Source organism: Nannospalax galili, unplaced genomic scaffold, assembly GCF_000622305.1.
Source record: "Nannospalax galili isolate Female #2095 unplaced genomic scaffold, S.galili_v1.0 scaffold54, whole genome shotgun sequence".
Lineage (NCBI taxonomy): Eukaryota > Metazoa > Chordata > Mammalia > Rodentia > Spalacidae > Nannospalax > Nannospalax galili.
In genome coordinates this window covers 6298239-6326107 of record NW_008341028.1, presented here as the reverse complement: position 1 = coordinate 6326107, position 27869 = coordinate 6298239, and the positions used below count along the sequence as shown (strand labels likewise).

The following is a 27869-nucleotide window of genomic DNA, read 5'->3' as shown; positions in this document are numbered from 1 at the left end:
TGTGAGATACTTGGATTGGTCATGAGTGACATGGGAATTCCTAGGGCATGGTCAATAGACAAGATGATGCCATCAGAGTCCCATGGTGTGTGGTCACTGGCTAAACTGCACCTGTCCAGGATGTGACTAGCCTCAGACTCTTGGGTAGAGTGGCAATACAGTGTTTCAAACTGAGAGGCTTTGTGGGCAGAGCAGGTGAGATGTTGGAAGGACTGATTGAATTCAGTAGCAACCAAAGCTTGTAGATGAAGTAAGGATGAGGATGTATCTATCAGAAGAGAAGAGTGTCTATCAGCAGCAAAATGGAGGATGCTGAACAGAGCAGGGGAGAGCCTCAGGAAAGGGTTGGGCTTGACTGAAGGAGTGGTGGAGAGCTGGGCTATGTAGAGCTCACAAGAGGCCCATGCAGTGTCTCAGCCTAACCTCTAACCTGAGCTCACCACCCTAGTTCCCCTTCAGTCCTCTTCCTACAAGTGTGAAGAGATCAACAAACATGAACTATGGATATAGTGCTGGTTTGGACCAACTGAATGCAGTGGGAATAAGAGCCAGCCCCTGCAGTCAGTCCTCTGGGAGAGCTGGCTGGCAAATGCCAATTGTGTCCTGCACTTTGGCTCTGAGTAGATGTGTTGACTTATAAGGTCCCCTTCAGCTCAGAGGGCATGAACTCCTTGGGTTGATGATCCAGGGATAAGACCTGGAACCCCAGACTGGGATCTGGCCTGCCTTTCCCTTTTGACATGAGCCCCATGTTACTGGAGTTATTAGGGTCAGAATCTAGACTCTGGCAGCCCTAACAAGCTTGGTTCTGCCACCTGACCTCAATAAGCCAATTACACAGACAAGTAAAAATGGAAAAGAAGAAAAAGATTTATTCAATGTAACCACCTTGGGAAAAGGAACAAATAAAAAGATCCAGTAACAGTCCCACACTGCCCCCCCCAGTCCATTTTCAGGGTCCTGACATGAGGTTTAGGTTTAAGTATTAGGGCCAGAATTTTGCATAGCTAGGCAGTCCTGGTCATGGTGTGGCCCTTCCCATCACTGACCAATCATTGTCTGGGTTCCACTCTCCTTCAAGGTGATCTGACAAGTTGTCAGGACTGAGTGAAATCTCTTTCCAGGAGATGAGCTCTTCCTCTGAGTGGCACCAAGCTTCAGTCTTTTCCTTCTCCCAGCATGAGACCAATTCTTTGGAGACCACTGTCTCAAAGGGAGGCACACTGTCTTTTTAGATTTTTATTTTAAAGATTTCTTTCTTTCTTTCTTTCTTTCTTTCTTTCTTTCTTTCTTTCTTTCTTTCTTTCTTTCTTTCTTTCTTCATTTATTATTTAAGGAATGTTTGCCTGCATATGTATGTATACACCATGTAGATACCTGGTGCCCAAGGAGGTCAGGGAAGGGTACCAGATTCCCTAGAACTGTAGTTACAGTTGTGAGCCACCATGTGGATGCTGGGAACCAAATCCAGGTCCTCTTCAAGGGTAACAATTTTTAACTGCTGAGACATCTCTCTAACTCTAGATTTTAGGGGTTTTTTGGTCTTTTTGAGAGAGGGTCTCCCTATAACCCCAGCTATGTAGACCAGGCTGGCCTCGAACTTAGAGATTCACCTGCCTCTGCCCCCAAGTGTTGGGATTAAAGGCATGAGTCACCACGCCCTGCCTTTAGTTTTGCTCTTTTTTTTTTGAATTGTGTATTTATGTCTCTCTATATGAGGGTAAGTGCATGTGAGTGCCATTGCCCAAGGAGGTGGAGGCCAGAGACATGAGATCTCTCTGGAACTGGGAACCGAAAACTCAGGTCCTCTGTAAAAGCAATACACACTCTTAACTGCTGTGCCATCTCTCCAGTCCCTCAAATTGTCTCCTTAGAATGTCTTTGTCAGGACATTTACACCCAAGGATCTCAGAGTCAGGAGTAGCATGTGGCCCACCCTCAGGCTAGATAATATTCTGCTTTTTGTGTGAGAGGAGAGTCACAGGCCCCAGCCTTCCAGGGCCCCTAACTGTGATACTTCAAGTGCGGAGGAGTTGTTGGGACCACTCAGACAAGTATGGTCCAGTACCCAGGAACCTTTGGTCTCACTGAGACAGACATTAAATAAAGACATCGGTTGCCCCAGGGCAGAGGCTGGGCCTTAGGCCCCCTTGCATCTCTGGAGCCTACACCAGGGCTGGCTCTTCTCTTGGTCCCACAGCAAACATTTGCAGGATGGCTGGCATGAGAACAAACCATAGGGAAAGTACCCAGCCTATCTGGTTATGTCCACAGTAGCAGCCAGTGTGTACACATAATCTACCAGGATCAATTATGCAACATTTATCCAGAGCCCATCAGGTCTCAGCAGGGTTCCAAACCCTGAGGGTCTAGCCTTGAATACAACCAAATTGCTTCTACAGAGAGGATAAACAGACATTTCAGAGGCAAACAACACAGAAACAAATTTTACTACACAGCTCTTGGAGATAGACAACTGACTAACAGAGCCTCAGATGCCACTCACACCAGCATGATTGAGGCCTGTTAGTGGACCCTAGTAACTGAGGAGGTATCACCAGAGGCTAACCTGCAGAGCCTCACCTGAGAGGCTGATCACTGGTGAGCTGCATAGGTCAGTCGCTAGAGGCCTCCAACCAACTGCAGAGCTACCTGACTGTTGTAGTTTGCCTTTATTGCTGTAATTAAACACTCTGACCAAATACAACTTCTGGAGGAAAAGGTTTATTGCATCTTACACTTCTAAGTGACAATTCATCTTTGAAAAAAGTCAGACAGGAACCTAGAGGCAGGAACTGAAGCACAGACCATGGAAGAGTGCTGTTTACTGGCTTGCTCCTCTGGTCTGTGCTCAGCCTGCTTTCTTATACCTGCCCAGGGGTGGTGCCACCCACAGTGGGCCGGGCCCTCCCACATCACTCAACAATCAAGAAAATGGGACTGGAAAGATGGCTCAGCAGTTAAGAGCACTGGTTGCTCTTGCAGAGGACCCAAGTTCAATTCTTAGCACCTACACGGTGGCTAACAACCATCCATAACTCCAGTTCCAGGAAAATCTGACACCTTCTTCTGATGTCCATGGGCATTGTATGACATGTGTGCACTTACATACATGCACAAAATACACTTATACACACAAAAATGAAAATAATATCTAAAAAGAAACAATCAAGAAAATGCCTCACAGACATGCCCACGGGCCAATCCTGATAGAGAAAATTCCATAGTTGAGGTTCCCTCTTCTGAGGCGCGTCAGGTTGACAACTGAAGCCAACCATGACACTGACCCTCAGTTCAGAGGCTAGAATCTATAAAACTGGAACCAAACTGGGGGGAGACTATTATATTGGGGCTTGTTGAGCTGAGCTGAGAGTGAATGAGAGTCAGGGGATCACATCAAGCAGGTGTAGGGACAGGGAGATGGAGGGGCACATGCTGGAATTCACCTGTACAGCCCACACTCCCCAGGGCAGGATTACACACTTTAGCACTGTTGGCTTTGGCACTGCTTTTTGTTTTGTTTTCTTTTTCCTGGTACTGGGAATTGAACCCAGGGCCTCATGTGTGCTTCACAAGCTCTCAATGACTGATATATCTATATCCCCAGCCATCTTTTTTACATTGTTACAGGGTCTTACTAATTTGCCCAGGCTGGCCTTAAACTTACTCTGTAGTCTAGGAAGTTCTCGAACTTGTAAAGCTCGTGCCTCAACCTCCTGAGTAGCTGGGATTACACGCCTGTGCCACCAGGACCCCCCTTCTCCATTTTTATTTTCCTTAGGAACAAATGAAAGGATTTGGAACACTGCCTGGCACAGGGTGGTCCCCCAAGAGACTGGTCCTCCTACCCTCTAAGATCATGTATTTGGTATATGTCATTAAAGACTTAAGAAGCAGACCAGTGGTCTGCCCAGAGGGGGTGACAGGAAAGGAACCAGACCTGGCCTCTGCCCTCTGAGAAAACATTCCTCCTTTCTGGCCCACTTGGCATTGCTGAATAGGGGCGAAATGGATCACTGCTCCTCAGCTTCCTTCTGCTTAAACTCTGGAGGGCTTATCACATTCTGCTTATAAGAGATGCTATATCTTTGCACAAATAATAGGGTTTATTTATTATTTATGTCTTTATTTTATGGGGCTGGGCGGGGAGCGAAACCCAAGGCCATTTATATGCTAATTAAATACTCACTGCTGAGACACAGCTCCAGTCTTACTAAGTTTTTTTGTTTGTTTTGAGACAGGGTCTCCCTAGTCCCCAGTGGGCCTGGAACTCTTGCTATGTAGAGCAGACTGGCCTTAATCTCACAGAGATCTGCCTGCCTCTGCCCACACTCAGCTAAGTTATTATAATTTATTTTTATTTATGTGTGTGTATGTCTGTGTCTTATGTGAGTGTATACCACATGTGTGCAGGTGCCCTCAGAGAAGGCCAGAAGAAGGCATTAGATCCCCTGGAGCTGGAGTTACAGGTTGTTATGAGTCACCCAATATGGGTGCTGGGAACTGAACTTGGGTCCTCTGCAAAAGCAGCAAACACTCGTAACCACTAAGCCATCTCTCTAGTCCCATTACTAAATTTTTGTTTTGTTTTGTTTTTTGAGACAGGGTCTCTCATAGCCCAGACTAGCCTTGAACTCACTATATAGCTAAGGAAACCTTGAACTACTGATCCTCCTGCCTCACCTCCTTAGTGCTGGAATTACAGGCATGTACCATCATGCCAGGTAGAACCTCTGTGCATACTATGCAAGTACTCTACCTACTGAGCTATATCCCCCCCTAAATTCCAGGTCCCTTTTAACTTCTTCACACCTGGAGTATCCCAGCCTTTGTTCCTGTGTAATCTTGCCCACACTAATGCTTCCTTCCTGGGAAGCCTTCACACTGCATCCCTCAAGTTTCAGAGATCTGCATTTCTAACTAGTGCCCTGTAGCTTGGCCCACTGAACTCCCACCCCTCAGATCAACCAGCACCCTATTTACTGGGGTAGGGCCCTGTGATGTGCCATCTACAGCCTCTTTCTAAAACTTTCCCTAGAGGACAACTGACTCACCTGGGAAGTCATGCTATCCCAGGATAACATAGCCAGTGACTAAGAGGGATGTAAAGCCTTCCCTCCGGGCCCTGAGGGATAACCCACAGGGCACTCTCTCCAGAGCTCCCTGGCAGCTAGCAGAGGCAATTCTTCCAGGATCCTCTCCAGCTACCTTCTGCTTGCCTGTCCTCTCCCTCTGTCCTGTCTCAGGGTTGTTCTTAGACACTCTGTATCCTAATCGCCCAAAATGCTTCCAAGGGAGGCTGGTTCACTACATCCAAAGACTAGGTTAAACAGTCAGCCTGGGGCCAAATAGATGCCAGCTACTTTGAGCTCTGTGACCCTGGCCATTACCTGACTTTTTCATGTGACTGCTTTCACTGTGTTGAGGAAAGAATATAAGGCAATAGTTTTGGAAGCATGGTGAGCATTAAAGAAGATGGAGCACACACAGTGTGTGATCCACGAGCATGTGGCAAGCACAGGTCACTGTCACTGCCATCTGACTTCTCTGAGGCCCCAGCTGATGGAGACAGGGTATCTCTCTATACCCTGATGCTGGTGAGAAACAGATTGAAACCTTCCACAGTGGCACACACCTGTAATTCTAACACTCTGGAAGTGGAGGCAGAAAGATCAGAAATTCAAAGTCATCCTCAGCTATATCATGAGTTTGAGACCAGCCTGGGCTACATGGGACCCTAAAGTCAAAGAATAACAATTTAATAGATTAAGAGGTACTAGTACCTTGTGCTGTTGTGACCCAGTGCAGACCTTTCAAGGTTCCTGGGGACTTTTCCCAACCTAGTGCCTTGCTGTGGAGGCTAGGCCCCTCCCCCAACCGGAGCTGGATACAGCTGTCCCAAATGCCCACATGTGCAATACTTAAAACAGCAGGTGCTCCTTCCCTTAGAGTTCTGGCACCGGCCTCTGATAGAAATCACAGAGTTGGCAGACCGTGGTACTTCCTAAAGGTGCCAGGGGAGAACCAGTTTCTTACTTGTTCACTTTCTGTTCAGTTGTAGACAGAATACGGTCCCTGAGGTCTTCTCTTGCTGGCTGTAAAAGGCTCAGCCTCACTTTTAGAGGCCAGTATAGTCATTGTTTGGGAGTTCCCTTCTGCCATCTTCCAAGTCAGCCAAGTGGAGGATTTAGGGTGTCTCTCTGACCTACCCTCTCTGGTCACCTGCTTTTAAGGACTGTGTGATTATATTGGGTCTACCTCTCTGATACAGTCACTTTAGTTCCCCATCTCAAGGTCCTCTGTTACATCTGCAAAGTCCCCTATGACATATAAGGTTAGAATGGAGCTGGAGATATGGCTCAGCAGTTAAGAACACTGGCAGCTCTTGTAGAGGACCCAAGTTGGGTCCCCAGCATCCACAGGGTGGCTAACAACCATCTGTAACTCTAATTCCAGGGAATCTAATACTCTCTTTTGGGCTTTTCCATATCTGCAAGCAAAACACTCATACATGGGGCTAGAAAGATGGCTCAGCTGTTAAGAGCACTGGCTGCTCTTGCAGAGGACCCAGGTTCAGTTTCTAGCTTCTACATGGAAGCTAACAACTGCCCATAACTCCAGTTCCAGGAGATCTGGTGCTGTCTTCTAGCCTCTTTGAGCATTGCACATACATAGTGCACTTACATACATGCAGGCAAAATACTCAGGCCCAGAAAAATAAATGAAATAAACCACTCATACACATAAAATTTTAAAAAGGGCGTGTACTAAGCCGGGTGTGGTGGTGCACACCTGTAGTCCCAGCACTTGGGAGGCAGAGGCAGGCGGATCTCTGTGAGTTCAAGGCCAGCCTGGTCTACATAGTGAGTTCCAGGACAGCTGGGGCTATAGGGAGACCCTGCTTCAAAAAGACAAAAAAAAAAAAAGAAAAAAAAAAAAAAAAAAAAAAAAAAAAAAAAAAAAAGAGGGAGGGGGTTAGGTACTGGAGACAAGAGCATCTTGTATGTGTTGAGGGATTGGGGGGTATGTTATCCTGCCTACCACAGCCACCCAGCATGGAGCCATCTCTGGTCTCACATCCATGACTTCCTCTATGTAGGGAGAGGTGTGTGCGATTCCCTGTGCTTCAGGGACCTATGGCCCCAACTGCTCATCTGTGTGCAGCTGTAGCAATGGTGGCACCTGCTCCCCAGTGGACGGCTCCTGCACCTGCAGAGAGGGTAAGTGCATGCCTCTCCCAGCCCCACCTCCGGGCCCAGGTGGGCTGACAGCTGAGGGTGTCAGGTGGGGCTGCTCCAGCCTACCCACCACACAGGGTCAGAGAGCCTGAGCTAGTCAGGGTTCAGTCAAGGAGACCCACAGCCGGAACCTGGAGGGCTTCCTTCCGGGGATTGCTGAGTATACAGAGAGAAGGTGAGCCACCTGGTACTAGCACCCTTGGGAGAAACTGTCACCAACGCTGCAGGGGCAGAAGGAGGAGACTGAGCTCCCTGATCCTTAGATGACTCACCTGGTGGGAGCTGGGATGACAGCTTCCTGGAAGTGCTAATGTTGGTCCTAGGAGACATAGCCACTGTCAAAGGCCTGGCCCCAGTCACATATGGTGTTGCATGTCTATAATCCCAGCACTTGAGGGCAGAGGCAAGAGGATTGGTAGTTCAAGGTCACCCTGGGCTACCTATTGAGATAGGCTTTCTGAAAAAATGAGTAAGGCTTGGCCCAAGGCTAGAGGAGAGGGTGTACCTGGTTCCTTTCCTGCTCTGGTCTATAGGCCAGGTCTCCCTCAGCCTGCCTGGAGATAGAAGAGGGGAGCAGGGATCTGCAGGCTGCAGGGCAGCATCCTAGTTAAGGGAACAGAAGAGGGAGGGGATTGACTTGTGGGTAAAAGTAGTGTTAAGCTTTGGAACCTGGAGAAGCTGCTAAGCCCATCGCTGGCCTGGGGAAAAAAATGCTCACCACCTGAGCTGGTCCCTGTTCCAATGGGCCCATCTGCAGCAGAAATTGTGAGCCTTGGGGAGGTAGGGACCCAGGTAACTGTGGCCATCAGGGACACTTCAGGTGGAGCTGAGGAAGTGGGCAGAAAGTCATGTTGGCCATGGAGAGGCAACACCCTTTGACCTCTCCCCAGGGTGGCAGGGCCTGGATTGCTCCTTGCCGTGTTCCAGTGGGACATGGGGCCTTAACTGCAACGAGAGCTGTGACTGTGCCAATGGAGCGGCCTGCAGCCCCATCAACGGTTCCTGTGCCTGCATGCCAGGCTGGCTGGGGGACACCTGCGACCTACCCTGCCCGGTAAGTGCCCACCTTAGTCCCTTGTACCCTCTCCTCCCTAGGGTTATGGCCCCAAAGAAGAGCTCTGAGTCAGGTAGTGCTAACAGTGGCCTTTTCCTACCCTGGAATTCAGCCCTCCCATCTGTAAAATAACCATTTATGGCAGAGGTGGTGACGAGGTATGCTTTCCCCTCCATGTTTTTGGTAGGCAAAGCAGACTGGCTGGCAGCTGTAGAATCCACTCCAGCAGGGCATGGTCAGCCCTCCCTAACCCAAGAAAAAGGCCGTTCCTTGGTAGTGTTTGAACTGCTGTCTGGTCATTGCAACTGTTGGGGAGGGGGTGGCAGTGAGCACCCTCCAGCAGTACCTCCCAAACTGAAGCACTGGATGATCCTTAGGCTGCTTCACCAATTGTTGTGAGACTAAACAAATGTGGGGTTGGGGGTCCTGGATTCAAATCCTGGTTTTGCCATATCCTGTTACCTTGAGCATGTTTCTTCACCTCTCTGGCAGCTTCTCATCTTTAAAGTGAGCATGGGTGGAGCTGTCTCATGATATTAGTGTGAGGATTAAGAGAACCGGCAGAGCAGGCACTTGTGACCTTGTGAGCACACAAGAAACGCATGTGATTCCCATTTTCTTCCCCAGTGATGAGAATAGGTTATTCTCATTCCTTATGTGGGACAGGTGTGTCACAATTAGCAAAGTACTTTTTGTCTTGTTTTATGGGACAGGATCTTACACAGTGTAGCCTAGGCTGGTCTTGAGCTCATGGCAGTCCTCCTGCCTCAGCTCCTGAGTGCTGGGATGACAGGCACCTTTTTGTTTGTTTGCTTGCTTGTTTGTTTGCCATCATACCAGACAACAAGGTGTATTTTCATTTACAATTTTAATGACCACCCTTAGTTTAGTATTGAAAAGTAGGGCAAGACCATCACCTCCCTCTCTCCAAACCATATTCCTGTTAACACAGCCAGATGATTCTCCAGAGTGACTTCATGGCCCTGTGGATGCCCAGTTATAAAGTGCCATTGCTGGGCCACAGACTGGTGTCTACATCCCTGAAGAGCCAATCAAAGTGTGTGGAAATCTGGGACTCCAGGTGTGATCATTTTTCTCTGTTTCTCCATAGGATGGCATGTTTGGGCTGAACTGCAGTGAGCGCTGTGACTGCAGCCACGCTGATGGCTGTGATCCTGTCACTGGCCACTGCTGCTGCTTGGCAGGATGGACAGGTAACCCTCTGCCCTGCCACTACCCAGGCCTTGTGCAACCAGGCTCTTCCTTTCTTCCTCTTGTCTAGCAGTCTTCTTTTATCATTTTCTTCCTACCTGCAAATACGTACCTTTTCCTTCATCTGCTCTGGGCTCTGGTTCTCCCTTCCAGCCCACCAAGCAATTTATTTTATTTTATTATTTTTTTGTGTGTGTGTGTGTATGTGTGTAAGATTTATTTTTATGTGTATATTTTGCCTGCATATATGTGTACCATGTGCATGCAGTGCCCATGGAGGCCAGCAGAAGGCATTGAATCCCCTGGAATTGGAGTACTGATGGTTATGAGCTGCCATGTGGGTTCTGGGAACCAAACCCAGGTCCTCTGCAAGAGCAGCCAGTGCTCTTAACCACTGAGTCATCTCTCCAGTCCCCCAAGCAAATGCTCTAAACACCTGTTATGTGCAGGCTCTGTTCTAGGGACTACATACACTGCAAAGCTACAAGTACTCAGCTTGTTTGTAAAGAACACGGCACCCCAGAACCCCAATCCCTGAGTCTATCCTGTCATACAGGGTGAACCCTTCTCTCCAGCATACTGCCAACACTGGTCCCCCAGGTCCTATCACTCATCTAGCCTTCTGCCTCCTGGTTGGTTCAGGCCTTCCTTTTTGCCTGAACATTCTGCACATGCTAGCCTGAAGTCTCCATCCACAAAATGCCAACAACCAGAATCCTTGAGAGTAATCCATGGGGCCACTTTGAAGTTTCAGTGTACCACTAAGTGCTCAGCACCTGGCACACATAAGTGGTCAGTAATGTAAGTCATGGCTGCCTGACTGACTGGTCCCAAGGCAGAAGGTGCTGAAGAGAAAGGAATACAGTGATTTCCAGCTATGTACATTCTCAGTACTCTCACAGGGTTTCACACAACTTTGTTTTGGGAGTCCAAGGCAGGGACATTCCTCCTTAGCATCCTCGAGTTGAGGTTCCCCGCCCTGCTGGCCGTTCCTCAGTGTGGTCCAGCCTGCTCATTGACCCCTACACTGTCAGCTACAGCCAAGTGGAAATTTACTTGAATTTTTTCATTGCCATAATTTTGAGTGAGTTGATCAGATTTTAATGACATCTGGTGCTTAAAAATTCTGACTTTGATGGACACCGTCTCAGCAAGGCCTCTGCTTGTTCTAAAGCCCATTTCCCCAAAGGTAGTCCTGAAGGCTTTTCAAAGAGGCCATTGATGTCGGGAGGTTTGTCAGGCAGAAAGAGACCTAGGAGAGCTGGGGAGGGGGAGGAGCACGGCCTCCCACACAGTGAGCACTCCTCTCCCCTCCCATCTCCTTCCTTTCTCCACACCTGGCTTGAGTGGCTTACACTCTGCCCTGCTTAGGTGCCTGTTGACAGCTGCCATCTTGCCTCACTGGCCTTGTCCTGAACATAATAGGTGCTCTCTAAATGCTTTATGAAGTCCATTTTAAAAACAGCTGGCCTGTAACCACACATGGAGAACTTAAAGATTATCTGCTCTGGCTCTCATGGTAGAGATGTGAGAAGGGAGCTGCAGAAGTCCCAAGACCTTGGGATGGGAGGCCCAGGTTACACTACAAGAGGGACCATTTACTCATTCAATGAGCAAGTCTTTTTTTTTTTGTAAAGACTTTTTTTTTTTTTTTTTTTTTGCATGCACGCAGCTACTCCCTTGAGGCTAGAAGAGGGTGTTAGATCCCTTGGAGCTGGAGATAAAGACAGTTGCGAGCTGCCGGGTGTTGGTGCTGGGAACTGAACTCAGGTCCTCTGCAAGAGCAGCAAATGCTCTTGAGTACTGTGCCGTCTCTCCAGACCCTGTTTTGTTTTATTGTTATTGCTGTTGTTTTGAATCAGGATCTCACGTAGCCTAGGCTGGCCTCAAACTCATTATGTAGCTGAGGATGACTTTGAACTCCTGATCTTCCTGCTGAGTGCTGGGTCTACAGGATGCACCACACTGAATACAGTGCTGGGAACTGAACCAGGTACATACCCTATCAACTGAGCCACATCCCAGCCCTAAGGAACAAGTCTTTATTTAGCAGCCCTTTGGGCCCAGCATTGGACCAGGCTCAGTAGTAAGTGGCAACAGCCACAATCCTGAGCACCTACTGTGTGCCATACTGTGCCAGGCAGCTGTGCTGCAGTGACACCGCAGATGGCATCAATACTGTGAGCAGAGCCTGAGTCAGCAGGACCATTCCTCCTGTTATGTTGCTGGCAGTGGGTAGGAGCCTGGTGTATGAAACAGTTGTAACAGGTCGGGGCAATGCTGCATGTCAAACAGATCTGTGGACTCCTGGGCAGGAAGGCTTCAAGGATAAGGATGTGCTGCTGTCTGACTGCTGGCTTTGAGTACAGGTTCTTAGCTCTAGCCGCCAGTGTACACTGAGGAGAGGATCCTGAAAACCATAGCCAGGGGATTCCTAGGGCTAAGAAGGGAACAGCCTTTGGAAAGAGATTTTTGTTTCCATTTTCACATGTGTATATGTGTTATGCATCGTATATATAAACACTGCGTGCGCACACATTTCTAGGCTGCATGTGTACATGGAAGTCCAAGGTTGATGTCAGGAATAATCTTCCATTTCTCTTCCACATTATTCATCAAGTCAGGGTCTCTCAATCAAACCCAGGGCTCGCCAGTACCCCAACTCTTGTTATCCAGCTTGCTCTGGGAATCCAGCTCTGCCACCTGGGATTACAGATAGGCTGCCATGCCCACCTGACATTTCCATGGGTTCTAGGGGTCTGAACTCTCAGTCCTCACACTCTGCATGGCAAAGTGCTTCACCACTAAGCCATCTCTCCATTCCCTGAAGGGAGATTATTGCTCCTACTCAACTATGGGAAGACTGGAGATCCCCCCCCCCCAAGGTAACTGATGCTGCTGACTGTCTCCCCCAGACCAGGGCTGCCCCTTGGGTGACACCAGCAAGTCCCTTCTGGAATTGGGTATTCCACATAAGAAGAGCCATTGATGGTAAATTACAGGAAATTCTTTACAGGAGGTCGTTACCTCCAACAACAGCCCTAATCCCTCAGAAGGGGCCCAAATATAACTGCCTACTCCTAGAAGTCAGCAGGGCCTGGCAGCCCCCTGCAGTTTACACTTTGACCTCTTACTCTTTATCTGAGAGACAGGACATGGTTTTACAGCAATCACCTGGGAAAGACAGCCGCCACAAGCTGCCATGAGCTCTGTAGGGTTGGTTGGTTTGTTGGTTTTTTTGTTGTCTACATTGTGTTTAGTACCTCACAATGCTACCTACATTTTGAAATATTTTTATTTTATGTGTATGAGTGTATTGCCTGAATGTATGCAAGTGCCCCTCTGTCATGCAATGCCCGCGGAGGTCAGAAGAGGGTGTTGGATTCCCTGGAACTCAAGTTATGGATAGTTGTTAGCTGCCACATAGGTGCTGGGAATTGAACCTGGGTCCTCTGCAAGAACAGCCAGTGCTCTTAACCTGAGTCATCTCTCAAGCCCAACACATACATTTTTTAAAAGAGTTGTTTTGAGACAAGTTCTCATGTACCCCAGGCTGTCAGCTGTGTAGCCGAGGATAACCTGGAACTTCTGAACCTCTTTGTCTCCACCTCCCCAGTGCTGTGGGCACCACTACACTCAGTTAACACACATACTTTAAGAACAGAGAAGTAAGTGTGTGTGTGTGTGTGTGTGTGTGTGTGTGTGTGTGTGTGTTGCCTTGAGCAAACTGAAAAGAGCACTGAGTACACAGGGGGCATGGGAGGCCCCTCCACACAGCTAAGCTCAGGCTCATGGAGTCTGCAGATAACAGATTGAAAATGGTTTCAATTTTTACATCTGTGTATTCGGGGGGTGTGCACATTCCATGGTCCCCGTGTGGAGGTCAGAGGGCAACTTTCAGGAGTTGGTTCTCTCATTCCACCATGTGGGTTTCAGGAATGAAACTCAGGTCATCAGGCTTGGCGGCAGGCACATTTATATGTTGAGCCATCTCTCCAGCCCCTAAAGTATCTTAAAAAAAGAAAAACAAAGTTCACTGAATGGGGAGTGTAGTTTACTGGTAGAGTGCTTGTCTAGTATGTATGAAGTCCTGGGTTCAGTCCCTACCACCACCAAAAAACATGTTTAGTACAGTTCACTGCCAACCAAAGACAAATAATTTGCATCTATGCTGATTGTGAACAGACTTTCCTGGTTGTTATTTACATAAGAACTATCTACATAGCACTCAAGTTGTATGTTGTATTATAAATTGTTTAGAGATGATGTAACAGATATGGGAGGGACTGGAGCTGTAGCTCAATTGGTAGAGTGCTTGCTTGCCATGCATAAAGCCCTGGGCTTCATCCCAGCACTGCATAAAACCAGGCATGGTAGCCCATTCCAGTAATCCTAGCACTAGGGAGGGGGTAACAGGAGCATGAGAGGTTCAAGATCATTCTCAGCTCCAGAGTAAGTTCAAGGTCAACCTGGGCTACATGAGACCAAATCTCAAAAGAAAAAAAAATTATATAGGAGGCTATATATGAAAATTCTTCTATAAAATGACTTAATCATGGATAAGGAGAGTCTACTTTAATTAGGAAAAGGAAACCCGAAGAGGTTCCCAATCTTTCAAAAGGAGGTTGTGTACCCTTTCCCAAGCTTAAGTCAGTTCATGATGACTGCCCCTGGATTCACCTCTTGACACCCTGAAACTCTATAGGAGAGGCTTTATCAGTGAGGGAGACTGATGCACCTGCCACATTCTCACTGGGTAAGCTCTCACTCCCTGGGGAGAAGCCCCCACCTGTTTCCCAGGGATGGCATCTGACACCCACAGTAAGGTTGAGACACAAGGTGAGGCACATGAAGAAGCCCGGCTTCAAGTAAGGAGGCCTTACCTCACCTCCCTAGGTCCCCAGCCCTCTGCCTCTCCACGTCTCCTCTCCCACCTCCCTGCTGGGTGGGCCTGCAGATTCTAGCTGCCTCCAAATTGGTCCCACTGCTATCCTTCACTACTAAGGCTGACTGTTTGCTGGGCAGGGCAGTCTTCGTCCCTCTTGCTTTCTCTCTCAGTCCCTGTCCTTATAGCAAGGCAGACATAATTTTTAAAGTAATCTTGCTCCCCTTGGAGACTTTGATACCTTCCAAAGCCCAGCTGGTCTCCTGAGCCTGGTACAATCACCTAACAATGTCAGACTGGAAGGGGTTCTGTCTGGGAGGAGCCCCTGCCCTGGCCTTTTCAAATTCCCTCTTAGCTTCTAGGCTGAAATCAGCCCAGCTCAAATTTTCTATGCTCTCAGGAGGACTGTATCTTGTTCTCTCTTATTGAGAAATCTCATCCATTCCCTCATAGGCTGATGTTTATCAAAGTGAGTGATATTGTATCAGTGTGTTGGGGTACAGCTAGCATTTTTTAAAGTAACTGGTTTATTTTATACATGTGTGTGTATATATATGATACAAAAAGTGTAGTATGTGTGTGTACATTTCGCTTTTGCTGTAGTTTTGTGGCAGGGTCTTACTATATAGCCCTGGCTGATTTGGTTTTATAAACCAGGTTGACCTCCAACTCAGAGATCTGCCTCCCTCTGCCTCCCAAGTTCTGGGGTTAAAGATATATGCTACCACTCCTGGCTTATGTATTTTTTTTTCTGAGACAGGGTCTCATGTAGCCCAGGCTGGCATTGAACTCACTATTTAGCTAAGGATGACCTTTTACTTTTTTTATTAAAAAACTTATGATAGTGTTTGTGCATGTGTGATGTGGGTGTGGGCATACATGTGCTATAGTACACATGTGGAGGTCAAAAGACAAATTTGTGGAATCAGTTCTCTCTCTCTACCTGTACATGAGTTCTGTTGATGGAACACAAGTCATCAGGCTTGCCTGCCAAGCATCTTTACCCTCTGAGCCATCTTACTGGTCCAATCTTGAACTTAAGCTCCTCCTGCCTCTACCTCCTGAGTGCTGGGATTACAGGCAGATACCACCACACTCAGTTTATGTGGTGCTGGAGTTGGAACCCAGGACTTTGTGCATGCTAGACAAGCACTACACCAACTGAGCTATATCCCCAGCTCCTCCCAGGCCTGCTCATGGTGCCAGATCATCTAGTGCCCTCTTGCTGCTACCATTTCCTCCCTTGCTGGGTGCATTGAGCCTACAGTAGCTCTGCCATTGTGCTGTGCTTAGTCTTCCTTTACCTCCTGCTTTCTGCTCATAGGAGTCCTTTGCTTGGTTGATTCCTTCTTGTCTTTGAGGACCCTGGAAGGCTATGGCCTCCTCCCAAAAGTCCCTGCATCAGCCCTGCCTCCACTGGGTTTCCTTTCACATTTCCCCTGCCTTCATTCCTTACCACTGACCCTTCGGCCCACAGGCATCCACTGTGACAGCACATGCCCTCCAGGTCGCTGGGGTCCCAACTGCTCGGTGTCCTGCAGCTGTGAGAATGGAGGCTCCTGCTCCCCAGAAGATGGGAGCTGCGAATGTGCCCCTGGCTTCCGAGGACCCCTATGCCAGAGAAGTAAGGCTATGTCCCCACCCTGAAGCGTTCTGGCAGCTCACTCTTCTTCCCAGTCTGAAGTAGTGCTGGCCTATGGGAGGTTGGCTATGGGCGGCAGTGCCCCTCTCTCCCCTCCATTTTGTACCTTCCTCTCCCTGCACTGTCCCCAAGCTCAGCCTCTCATCTCAATAGCTTCAGGAGCAGCCCACAGTTCCTCTCTTCAGGTGTAGACTTCAGGGACTCCAGGTATAGGAGCCTAGACACTCCCCATTTTCAAGGAATCTGTCTATTGGGATGGGGAACAGGAAGGCTGGCTGGGTTGACTGGGACCCCAGCTTCTGACCACCATCTCCCCCAACCCTCAGTCTGCCCACCAGGGTTCTACGGCCATGGCTGCGCTCAGCCTTGTCCCCTCTGTGTGCATAGCAATGGACCCTGCCATCACGTCAGTGGGATCTGTGAGTGCCTGCCAGGATTCTCTGGAGCCTTGTGCAATCAAGGTACCTTCAACTGGTGGGGAGGCCAGGGTAGGGAGCAAGGGATTCCCTTCCTGCTCTGTAGGGAACTGGACAGCATGTGGCATGAGACAAAGTCACTATGCAGTTAAAGGGACCAGCTTGGAGATGTTAAAGGACATACCTTCAGTCTCACAGCTGGCAAGAGGCAGAAATGAATTCAGATTCCAACATCCTTGCTAAAAGGATGGAAAAATAAGCCAGGCATGGCAGTATATACCTATAAGCCCAGTACTTAAGAGGCTGAGGCAGGAGGATCACAGATTCAAGATCAGCCTGGGCTACCTAGCAAGGCCCTGTCTCAAAAAACCAAAACCAGAGCTGAGGATGTACTCAGTTGGTACAGTGCTTGCCTAGCATGCATGAGGCCTTGGGTTTGAACCCCGACACTTCATGGACTGGATGTGGTGGCATATACCTGTAATTCCAGCACTCAGGAGGTGGAGGCAGGAGAATCCAGCACTTCAAGGTCAGCCTCAGTTACAAAGAGAGGTGGTGACTAGCCTTGGCTACATAAAACCATGTCTCAAAAAATAAAACAAGCAAGCAAACAAAAGGCCGAGTCATAAAATGATCATAGATACATCTGGTGGCCCCAGTGAGCTGTGCTGAGTGCTGAGTAGTAAAGGCAGTGGTATAGAGATGGCCACTCTCCAGCCTGTCCTCCAGCCCCTACATCCCTTCAGGTCAACAGCACTAATCCTGGCCACACATACTTCCCCGTCTCAACCTCAGAATCCCTCACATCACTCCAGGCCTTCAGCACACTGCACAGAAGCTGAAAGGGACCATAAAGCTTGCAATGCTGTGCTTCCCAACAGCCTAGTTCTCAGGGGGCAAGCACCTGCCTTACAACACTTGGAAGAGTCCTGTGACAAACATTTCTGCCATGGCAGACATCAACACCACTGGTAAAAATCCTTCTATATTAGCTATCATGAGAGGATAGAACTAGACCCAGCACACACCATCCACTGCTCCATGGGTGGCTCCTTAGGCCCAGGCAGTTTGACAGTGAGGTAAGGGACAGTCCATGTACTTTGCAGGACTTCAACTGGGCTTTACTCATCAGGGTGAAGGACAGGCTTTCTGGGTGAGCAGAGCCTGGGCATGCTACTGCCCAGCAATAGGGAATGGATAAAGGATGTGGCAACCAGAGATGGGGAGAGGGCTCAGAAGGCAGGTTAGAGCTTAGAACAGCTTAGAACCTGGTCCAGCTTGGATACCAGCTTGCAGAATTGACAGTCTAGCCCCTACAAGGAAAGGAATCTGAGGATAAGGTGAACTCAGAGCTAAAGGCAACTTCAAGGTCACCTAGACAAGATTGTCACCTGGCCTTTGCTTAAATACTTCTCTTGTTGGAAAGCTCACTACCTCTCACAGAATCCAGTCTTTTGATAAACAGTCTACTGAGCTGGGCTATTTTTAATACACGAATGGAAGTTTGACTCCATGATACGTTGAGGTCATGAGAAGTTTGGGCCCCAGGAAAACATATGTGACAGTTTCATTTGCTTGTAGCCCTCCTAGGATGGTTTAATCACTACCTGACAGGACAAGGTTTATTTATTAAACATAGGAGACCCTCCTGTCAATAGAAACAGGCCCAGTCTAAATTAGGAGCTATGCTGCCCAAGGAGGAACTCTTGCAGCCCACTTCTTCTGATTTATTGCCCACTGGCCTAATGAGTATTTTCCACGTATAGATCTAATAGAGCTTGCTATTAATGGCAACTGCCCTGGTTAAGTCTCAAACCTTGTAAAAAATTGAACTGACAGTTTCTAATGACTGGCTTTCCAGTGAGTTACAAATTATGGACACTGCTTCCCTGGAATCATTAAACATAGATTAAATATAACCCGATGTTTTCTTTTCACTAACCCCTCCTCTTTCCTCCCCTTACCATCCCTGATTCTTGATTCAGCTAAGAAGTTGACCAATTAATGCATTAGACTGATCACAGTAAGCAGCTCAGCGGGTGAATTTGTCTGCCTTGTGGGGGCATGGGGGAGACTTTAAAGAGGAGACTGTCTTGTTAGAACAGCTCAGAGTTGTGGGGTTAAGGGTGTTAGGAGAGGCTCTGACACTTTGCTCACACAGAGCCTGATGCTCCATGTGGCTCAGCCAACAGAGGGCCTCCAAGGTAAGAGTGTAAGGAAGCCTTCTCCCAAGACAGAGGGGTATGGAATAGGGTCCTCTGAACACTGAGTCTGAGCAGCAAACCAGTGAAGTCTTCCTTCAGGCAAGAGACTTGCCCAGGAAAGGACAAAGGCTTTTTACCAGGGGAAGCCCAGAGCAGCCAGCTTGCCTGCAGTTACTTACCAAGGCCAGAGGCTTGCAAGTAGGGGGGCAGGAAGAGGGCTGGAATAGAGACCCAGAAGAGTGAAGGGCTTTGCTCAAATGTCCTTGGTTAGGAAACAGTCAAACTTCTTAGCCATGTGACTTTAGAGAAATGTTGTAACCCTCTCATTGCTTAACCTCTCTCTATATGTAAAGTGGAGTTAATCAGAGAGAGTAAAGAGAATATAGAAGATGAGAACATTATTAAGTGAACTAATATTAACATTTGTGAAGCATTTGGATCAGTATCTGGTGTGTGTTTGCTGAATGCATAACAAAACTAGGACTTAAACCCAAGGCTTTGGGCAGTTATGTCCCTCTGACTTTATTATCTGTCCTATCCACTAACCATACGGGAGGCACAGGGTACACACATAGCTTAGCCACCAGCCACCCACAGTTAGGCTGGGGTAAGGGCCTGGCAGTAAAGACAATGTGTAGGAAGGGGGTATGTGACAGCCTTGGCTGGCTTGAAAGACCTGAGCTGAGGGCAGCCAGTTTCTTCCAAAAGTCAGTATCTTTTCCTGGTCCTTGGCTTATTCCAGTAGAACCTTCTGGAAGGTTGCCTATTTCCTCAGTGTTTACTGGACAGGCAGATATACTAGAAAATGAGACTACCTTGTTCTCTTCCCTCACAAATCCTAGGCCAGGGGATATCGGATCTCAGCTTTCCCTGGCAGACCCTGGGAGTATGTGGGGAGAAGAGTGGCACTCGGCCTTGGAGCTTTGAGTGCCTGCTGTTTTTCCAGACATTGTAGGGGACATCACAAGGAGTGGGACTCCCTGAAACAGGCTCCAGGTTTCAGCAACAGGAATCTAAGGAAGAAGCGATGTAGAGCCTCAAACAGGGATGTAGCCACCCAGAAAAGAGAAGCGAGGTAGATCAGCCAGGATTAAACCCAGTCATAAGTATGATAGAAGTCCCAAATAAGTGGCTTGAAAATGATATTATTTCTCTTGCATACTAAGAAAGCCAAAAAGATAGAAAACCAGGCCACCGAGGAATACTAACATAGCTGACAAGGATTGTCGGGATCTCTGGCTTTATTTTATCCTTCTGCCATCCTGAGGCCATGGCTTCTACTTCACATGAAAGATAGCTGCTTGAACTCTAGCCATCTTCACCACAGTTCTTATTCATAATCCACATTATCCTTCAACTGAAGATCATCTCACAGCCACTGAAGTCCTTATTTCACGTGGCCATAGCCCAGTAAAACTCGAGATTCTGCAAAAGGAACTTTGTATCCAAGGACAACTAGCAATCTACTGTGGAAGAATGATGAAGCAGGTGACACTGAAGATGAGTCTTCTGGGAAGGACTTCTAGAGCTGGACTTGAGGGTCAGAGGAATTCTAGAAGGCAACAGCCATGGTACAGAAGGACCTGGGGTATACTTAGAAGGTGGTGTGTGGTCCATGTACCCAGGCAGAGGGTAGTCAAAGATAACCCAGGGGAGATAGATGAGGTATGGACTCTATGTGATTCAGAGATGTATTCTGGGGCAGTGGGGAGATGTTAAGACCCTTTGAGCTCCAGCTTAAGAAGCAAGTGGAGGAAAGCTGCAAGAAGACGTTGGTAGGTGCTGTTAATGCTCAGATCTAATCATCAAAAAGCAGACAGGCTATTGACACTAGCCCTTCCTCTAAGGATCAGGAGTGACTTCTCCATAGTTGGGGCTGGGACCCTATATATGACTGAAAGGAGGTTCAGTAGAAGACCAGGCCTTTGGACCTGGAGGGAAGTCAAAGGACAAGTGTTTGGGGCCAGTCCTCCAACAGTCAAACCGCAGGCAGATGTGGCCCCTTGCATTTGTCCTGCCATTCCATCTGACAACATCCTCCACTCCTGTGACTGTGAGAGCAATAAAATTTAGGGCTGGGAAGAAGAAAGCTGAGAATTCTAGGAGGACTGGACTGAGAGTCCAGCAAGTCTATCCCCTGCCTCACCACTTTCCACCTGTGACACCCAAGATAAGTGATGCCATCTGTGGCCTCAGCCTGTCTCTATCTAAAAAGTCAGACAGAATGTGGCCTCCTGAGGTGCAGCTGTGGCATGAGGGGCACTTGCTGTGTGTGATAGAGAAGGGCAAGGGGCTGGCTGCTGCAGGTGCTAGTTCCCATTGAGATCTATGCCTGGGGTAGTTGTGGCTGGGGCTTAGGAACCTCAGGATGGGGTACAGCTGTGTGAGTGGTGGTCCACAGAGCCTGGGAGAGAGGGCAAATGCCAGGCTGCCTTATGCTCACAGTGTGTGCTGGAGGGCACTTTGGGCAGGACTGTGCTCAGCTCTGTTCCTGTGCCAACAACGGGACCTGCAGCCCCATCGATGGCTCCTGCCAGTGCTTCCCTGGATGGATTGGCAAGGACTGCTCACAAGGTAAGCTGCTGCCCCCTACAAATGCCCTCACCCAGCATCACAGCCTCTTTCTACCCTGGTGCCTCTACCTGCAGGGAAGAACTGTCCTGCAGTCAAGAATGTCCACCCAAGACCCAGTTATTTATTTGTATTATTACTATGGGTACCATATATGTATAGGGGTACACGTACCACAGCATGTGTGTAAAGATCAGATGACAACTTTATAGAGTTGGTTCTCTTTGTCCATATTTACATGGGTTCTGGTGACCCAACCTAGGTCACCAGGCTTGGGAAGCAAGTACCTTTATCCACTGAGTCATCTTGTTCCCCCACCCACCTTCCAACCTACCAAGTCTCATTTAGTGCTATAGCTAACTTGATGAGTTATTGGGACCGACCATAAGTATTGTTACTGCTGGTATTAAAGGTGTTGACAGTACCATTAATTCTATATATGAATTATGGGAAGTAATATTCCATTAGCGTCTACCTGCAGAATGAGCAGCCTCTTAAGTGTGGATGGGGAGGAGAGGACAAGGCTGGCACGCTGGAGTTTATGAATGGAGAAGCGTGGCAAGCACAGTCATCCCTGGAGGGATGGGGGCACTTTCTGGGATGGCCTTTGGAGTGCCACATCTGATGTATGAAACCTAGCCAGTTCCTCTAGGGAGGGCCCAGTGAGATGGCTGGGCCTGGGGGAATTCCACTCTGTGGGAAGACACAGGCTGCATCCTCAGGCAGCTCAATACCCCAAAGATGAGAGAGCCCCTATCCTAGGAAGGTCCCTGCCCTGGTGGGGAAGTCAGCACCCTTAGTGTTTACTCCACTCTAACCCACATCAGTCCCCCTAAGAGTAGAGGCACAGGAACTTGAAGTGGGGCTGCCTTAGTCACCCACAACTAAGAGAGTGGGCAGATAATCTGGACCTCATGGGAATCCCTGGTCACTAGGCCAAGAGGAGCTAAAACACACTGGGAATAGGGTATCAAGTGCCCCAAGACCAAAAGATGTCCCCAGGTCCATCCTGGTGTCCTAGCTCTGACATGTACTCCCCTTCCCCTCCCTTTCCACCTGCCCATCTCTGCCCTGACCTCACCTTCTGCATCCTACCCAACCCCCAGCTTGCCCACCGGGGTTCTGGGGCTCTGCCTGCTTCCACACATGCAGCTGCCACAACGGGGCGAGCTGTAGCGCCGACGATGGGGCCTGCCACTGCACCCCTGGCTGGACTGGACTCTTCTGCACACAGCGTAAGCCCCACCTCCCAGTCTCTCCCAATCCCGTACTGAGGCCTACTAGCCACTTTGTGCATAGTCTTGGCTTATGGGAGGGAGGGAAGAAAATGGCCCCAGAGCCAGCTACACTCAGGGTCACCCAAAGTCCAAAAGGTCAAGGCTATAAGATACCCCAGCAATCAGCAAGATCAGCCCCTCAGACCATGGGGAGAAAATTCCATGGCTAAAGAGCAAGAAGACCAGAGTGTGGCCTCTGCTATGGGGTGCCCTGTTGCAAAGATCCCCTTACCCCCACCCTCCAACCCTTCAGCATGAGATCTCAGGTACAGATGACTCTCTGGGTCTCATTGGCCTTTACCCCATTCTGCAAAGGAGGCAGCGGACAGATGTAGTTCCAGCAGCATCTCTGTAGTTGTCTGGAGCCCATAGCACCTGTGACCCGAGGTCTTGTTGCAGGTTGCCCGGCAGCATTTTTTGGGAAGGACTGTGGACGTGTATGCCAGTGTCAGAATGGAGCCAGCTGTGACCACATCACTGGGAAGTGTACCTGCCGAACAGGCTTCACAGGGCGCCACTGTGAGCAGAGTAAGCTGCTCCAATGTTTCGCCTGGTATCTGGGCGGTGATTCTGCCTACTACAGGGGAAGCCACTCCCCTTCAAATCTCCTCGTCCAGGGATCTGTGGCTCTTATACTTCATACTTTCAGGGTAAAAGGAGACTGAAGGTCAAACCTGTACTCCTGCTTGGAGAATCTTTTCCTTCACCTGAGATGGAGTGGGGGTATGATGGGCAGAGCTAGGGCCTGAGTGAGGCCCCAGTGTGGGTTTGGCATACCACTTAAATGTGTTGATGAGTTGGGTAAGGCCTGCCCTTTCCTCCTCTGTCCATCCCCAGCAATCTAAACACAGTGAACACTCCAGTTCAATAGACTTCACACTGGATAGGACAGAACTGGCTTATAGCCATGGTCTTCCCTGCATGGAGGGAGGGGTAAAGTATGGCTGTGTCTCACTGTCTACCTGCACTCTTTGTTACACAGGATGTGCCCCAGGAACCTTTGGCTATGGGTGTCAGCAGATATGTGAGTGTATGAACAATGCCACTTGTGACCATGTCACTGGCACCTGTTACTGCAGCACTGGATTCAAAGGAATCAGATGTGACCAAGGTAACACAGAGGTGACAGAGTGCCTGGGCAGGGTGGGAAGGACCCAATGATGGATCCAGAGAGTGCCACCCAGAGCAGTTGAATTTTATAAGGACACTACCTTGTATTCATAATTGGGAGAGGAGCAGCAGGGATCCTTTTTGATCCCCCATGCTCATCCTTGGAGAGCTCCCCATGAGCCAGGTAAGGGTGAATCACAAGCTAGTGCTGGGAAAGGTCTCCAGGCTGAATCTGCCAAGTTCCACTTCTGCCACTCCCTGCTAAGTGTCCTCTGTATTCTTTTATTGAGTCTGTTGTTCCCCCCTGCAAATGGAAAGAGGTTAACCTCTGTCTCCATGTGCACACAAGGCTAATGAACACGAGAGGCTCAACCTTGGCTCTAGCTCTACAGTCAAGCAACAGCTTATGATGCAGCTGAGGCAATGTAAGGGGCTTTGACACATGTGAGCACTCTGTAAATGGCTTTGTGCACATAAGATTCCTTTATAAAGTGCTGTACGTTGTTCGTTGGTTCTAGATGATGGGGGCAGAAAAATGGGCTCTAAATTACCCACATAAGACAAGCTTCCTTTGCAGTGTTTCCTCCTTGGTAACAATGATGAGCTCTGTTCACAGCCAGCAGTGGAAAGCAGGAGGGGTCTAGATGCTGCTCAGTTAGAGGACAGCCCCTGCACAGAGGGGCCCAGCCATACAAGTATAATCAAGAGGGTGTCTTGGGGGCAGTAATCCCCGGCAAGCACCCAGCTCTCAGCTTTCAAGGCCAGGCTACCTTTGGTGTTTATAACTTGCTAGCGAAGGTGGGATTACTAGCCCTCTGTCAAAGGAACAAACTCTGGCTTTCTGAATTACATAGCTGGCAAGCAGGAAGAAGAGCTGAAGCCAGTTTTTCCTGACTGCCGATTACTGGTTGGGTGGATCTTGGTCAAGTTACCTAACCTTGGTGACTCAGTTTTAGTTTTCTTCTTTCAACTGTGTGGAAAGGGAAATTAGTCCGTTTTTACATAGGGCTGCCACAAAGATTGAGAGTAACTTTAACTCACTATAATACAGAGTAAATACTGCATAGGCATTTATTTTATTATAACCCTAGGACTCAATCCCCTTTAAAGATGGCATTTGAAAAAAACAGAGGCACAGGGAGGGATGGGAAGGCAGAGCCAGCCAGAAGTGTGTGGGGATACAGGCAGCTCTGAAGAGGAAACTCAGACCTCCCTCTGTCCACAGCTGCTCTCATGATGGATGAGTTGAATCCCTACACCAAGATCAGTCCAGCTCTGGGTGCAGAACGGCACTCGGTAGGCGCCATCACAGGCATTGTCCTCCTGTTGTTCCTCGTCGTGGTGTTGCTGGGCCTGTTTGCTTGGCGCCGTCAGCGGCAGAAAGAGAAAGGCCGTGACCTGGCTCCTCGTGTTTCCTACACTCCAGCCATGAGGATGACCAGCACTGACTACTCTCTCTCAGGTCAGGATATGCCCAGCATCTCCTCCCTACCCACATAATCCAGGAAGAGGCATGTGATCTTGTATTAATGGCTCAAAGAGTGTTATACCTGCAGGACAGGTGGCTGAGGGTGGGAACCTATTTGGGGTTCTAAGGCATTGTTTCCTGGAATCCAAGCTCTTTGCAGCTCTGACTGGGTACTTCTCCACCCTCCTCATCTGGCTGCAGCTACATGAACAGTAAGCAGTAACTTTCCTATCTCCCCAGTATGATGGATGCCTGGGCCACCTTAGCAGGCTGGGCAGTATCAACTGCTTTCCTGGGGGAAGGCCACTGTCCCAGAGAAGGGCCTGGCTAATGTAGTGCATGGGGTGGTACCTGACTTGGTAGAGTTCTACAAGGTTGGGAAGAGTCCTTCTGATAGATATGCTACAGCCATGTGCCCACATGTGGTAGCAATACCAGTGGACATCCTGTGAGAGTCTGAGAGGGTGGGTATGGGGCTACTGGGCCAGATCCTTTCTCTCCCCGGAACTGGTACCTTGAGAAGGCTTTTTGCTTTGCTTTTAGCGAACTGCTAAAGGCTCCAAAATTGCCTCTAGCCTTGGGCCACAGGAGGTTGAGCCTGCCCTAGTGAGCATAGGGTGATGACTCTCCATGACTTGTAGCTGTCCTATAGCCTCCTAACTCTGTGCTTAAGAGCATCCAGGCCACTTCAGCCATTCCTGCCGAGTACCTGCTCCATGTCAGAGGCAGGATACAGAGCTGGCCCCATAGAAATTACCTTCGAGGACCTCCTGAGGTTCAACCAAAGCCAATATTCTCTGATGAAAGTCCATGCCCACAGACATTTGGGGGTTTTCTTCTATGATGACGATGAACAGGGGTGACTAGGTATTCCCCAGCCCTATGGAATCCTCAGAGAAGGGCTGGCGGCAAGAAGAGTAGGGTTCTATTTATGTACTTAATATTGAGGTCTGACCCTAGGGGAAGCAAGGAAAAGTCAGCCACTCTAAGCGGCAACTTAGGATATATGAGGCCATGAGAGCCAGCATTTGACAGGCTCCAGACAACAGTGCCACCCTTATACTATAAGCCTTGTCTTATGAGCTATAGGGAGGGCTTGCATAAACAGGAGCAAGCCAGGCTCTCCCTAGCTTGCTTTACAGCTAGCGGATGCCAGACAGTTTGGGGAAACTGTCTCTCAAAAATGCCCATCCCCAGCATTAGTTTTAGGGGTATCTCATGCCAAGGGCAGGTATATGATGGAATATGGGTCCTTGTTCTCTTCCCAGATTTGTCTCAAAGTAGCAGCCATGCCCAGTGCTTTTCCAATGCCAGCTACCACGCACTGGCGTGCGGGGGGCCTGCCACCAGCCAGGCCAGCACTCTGGACAGGAACAGTCCCACCAAGGTACCGGCCTCCTGGCTCCCCAGCCCCCACCCACTGTTCTCTCACTGGCACTCCCCTCTGCCCAGGAAGGAACTGCACCCCCCACATGGAATCTCCATGTAGAATCTCCACGTAGAACCACTACATGAAGAGCAGCCTTAGGACTCATGGGAATGTGAATACTCTGAGTCATAGAACAGGGTGTTTCCTGTTGTATGGAGACAGCAAGTGTCATCTCATGCAAGCCACACTGCCGTCACTCATTAGAACATAGCACTGTACCTGTGTGTAGACAACTAGTACTTACTAGTACAAGCAATATCATGTGCAGCCACTTTACTGTCTAAGACAGATCACTGCAGCATGTTAGCAACACAGTATGAACTACTATCATCCCATTAACCCCTTGATGCCTCTTAAATTTGGACATACTCCAAGTTATCAACACAAGAGATACAGAACCAAACACTGTAGCTAGCATTATCACTGAAATGGGGGGTCAGCCAAATGTGGAGCCTCCTGACAGCTGCAAACACAGCCCTGGCTCATAGCACAGCTAGATGTCCCTAGTTACAAACTCCTGGAGAGTGATGTCTTTGCATGTAGTGTGCCCCTTGAAGGACTAGTAAAAAGCACAGAGAGACAGACAGGATAGTCCCCAAGAATAAGGTTTGTGAGGGGCTCTTGCTGCACACCTCCTGACAGCCACCTGAGAATGTGACATACACATATACTGAAACCATTTGGGGGAGTGGGCAGTCCTAAGAAGCCTGGCTTCCTGTAACAGCAATCCTGGGCTAGGAGCATAGCTTTCATATTCCAGGCATCTGCCCTGGACTCTGAGGATCCCTCCATCCCTGTCTGTTCCCTGGAGAATGACTACCAGCCCACAGACCTGGAAGCATTACAGCCTGGGCCCCACAGTAACAAGGGTGGCCAATCAAGACAGCAGCACCTTGTCGGCACTCTCAGCCTGCTTTCCTATGAAACAGGCTGCACGCAGAGTGCCAAAAGGCCCAATAGCTTTGGCCACTCTTCCTGCCAGATTCTTGTTCCCAGGTTCAGCTTTAAGCTTGAGGAGCTGAGAAGGGAATTTAGTTGCTCAGGATGAGGCCCTTGACAAACTACTGTCATGTTATAAAAGCTGCAGCAGGCTAGAGGCCATAGCCAGGGAGACAAAAGCTCCAGGCCATGCTATTTGTCTCATTCTACTCTTTCAGTAAAAGGCTGGAGTTACTGTGGAGGAACCCACTTGGTGATCCTCTGGCTCAGAATAACTGTATAAAGACAAGACCCTTCCCTCTGGCAGATGAGGCATCTGCAGCAAAGACAGGCAAGCATGAGTTCTAGAGTCAGTTCTGCCACGGATTCCTGTGTGTCCACGAGCATGGTCCTATATGTGAAATTACATACATGCCCTCATGTA

The 27869-nt window shown here is 48.9% G+C and overlaps 1 protein-coding gene across 13 annotated transcripts in view; it reads left to right on the top strand.

The window, feature by feature from the left end:
* Window positions 1–27869, top strand: part of Megf11 (multiple EGF like domains 11) — a 373828-nt gene that overhangs the window by 335203 nt on the left and 10756 nt on the right. For 9 of the 13 annotated variants that reach the window (XM_008836327.3, XM_008836326.3, XM_008836334.3 and 6 more), the window contains 11 exons: window positions 7100–7220; window positions 8129–8292; window positions 9404–9506; window positions 15867–16013; window positions 16358–16492; window positions 21097–21225; window positions 22329–22457; window positions 22899–23027; window positions 23482–23610; window positions 24835–25071; window positions 26346–26464. In XM_008836327.3, coding sequence (XP_008834549.1) covers window positions 7100–7220; window positions 8129–8292; window positions 9404–9506; window positions 15867–16013; window positions 16358–16492; window positions 21097–21225; window positions 22329–22457; window positions 22899–23027; window positions 23482–23610; window positions 24835–25071; window positions 26346–26464 — 1542 coding nt within the window. The remainder of the gene's footprint in view (window positions 1–7099; window positions 7221–8128; window positions 8293–9403; window positions 9507–15866; window positions 16014–16357; window positions 16493–21096; window positions 21226–22328; window positions 22458–22898; window positions 23028–23481; window positions 23611–24834; window positions 25072–26345; window positions 26465–27869) is intronic. The other 4 variants (XM_008836330.3, XM_008836339.2, XM_008836328.3 and 1 more) reach the window with 3 other exon arrangements.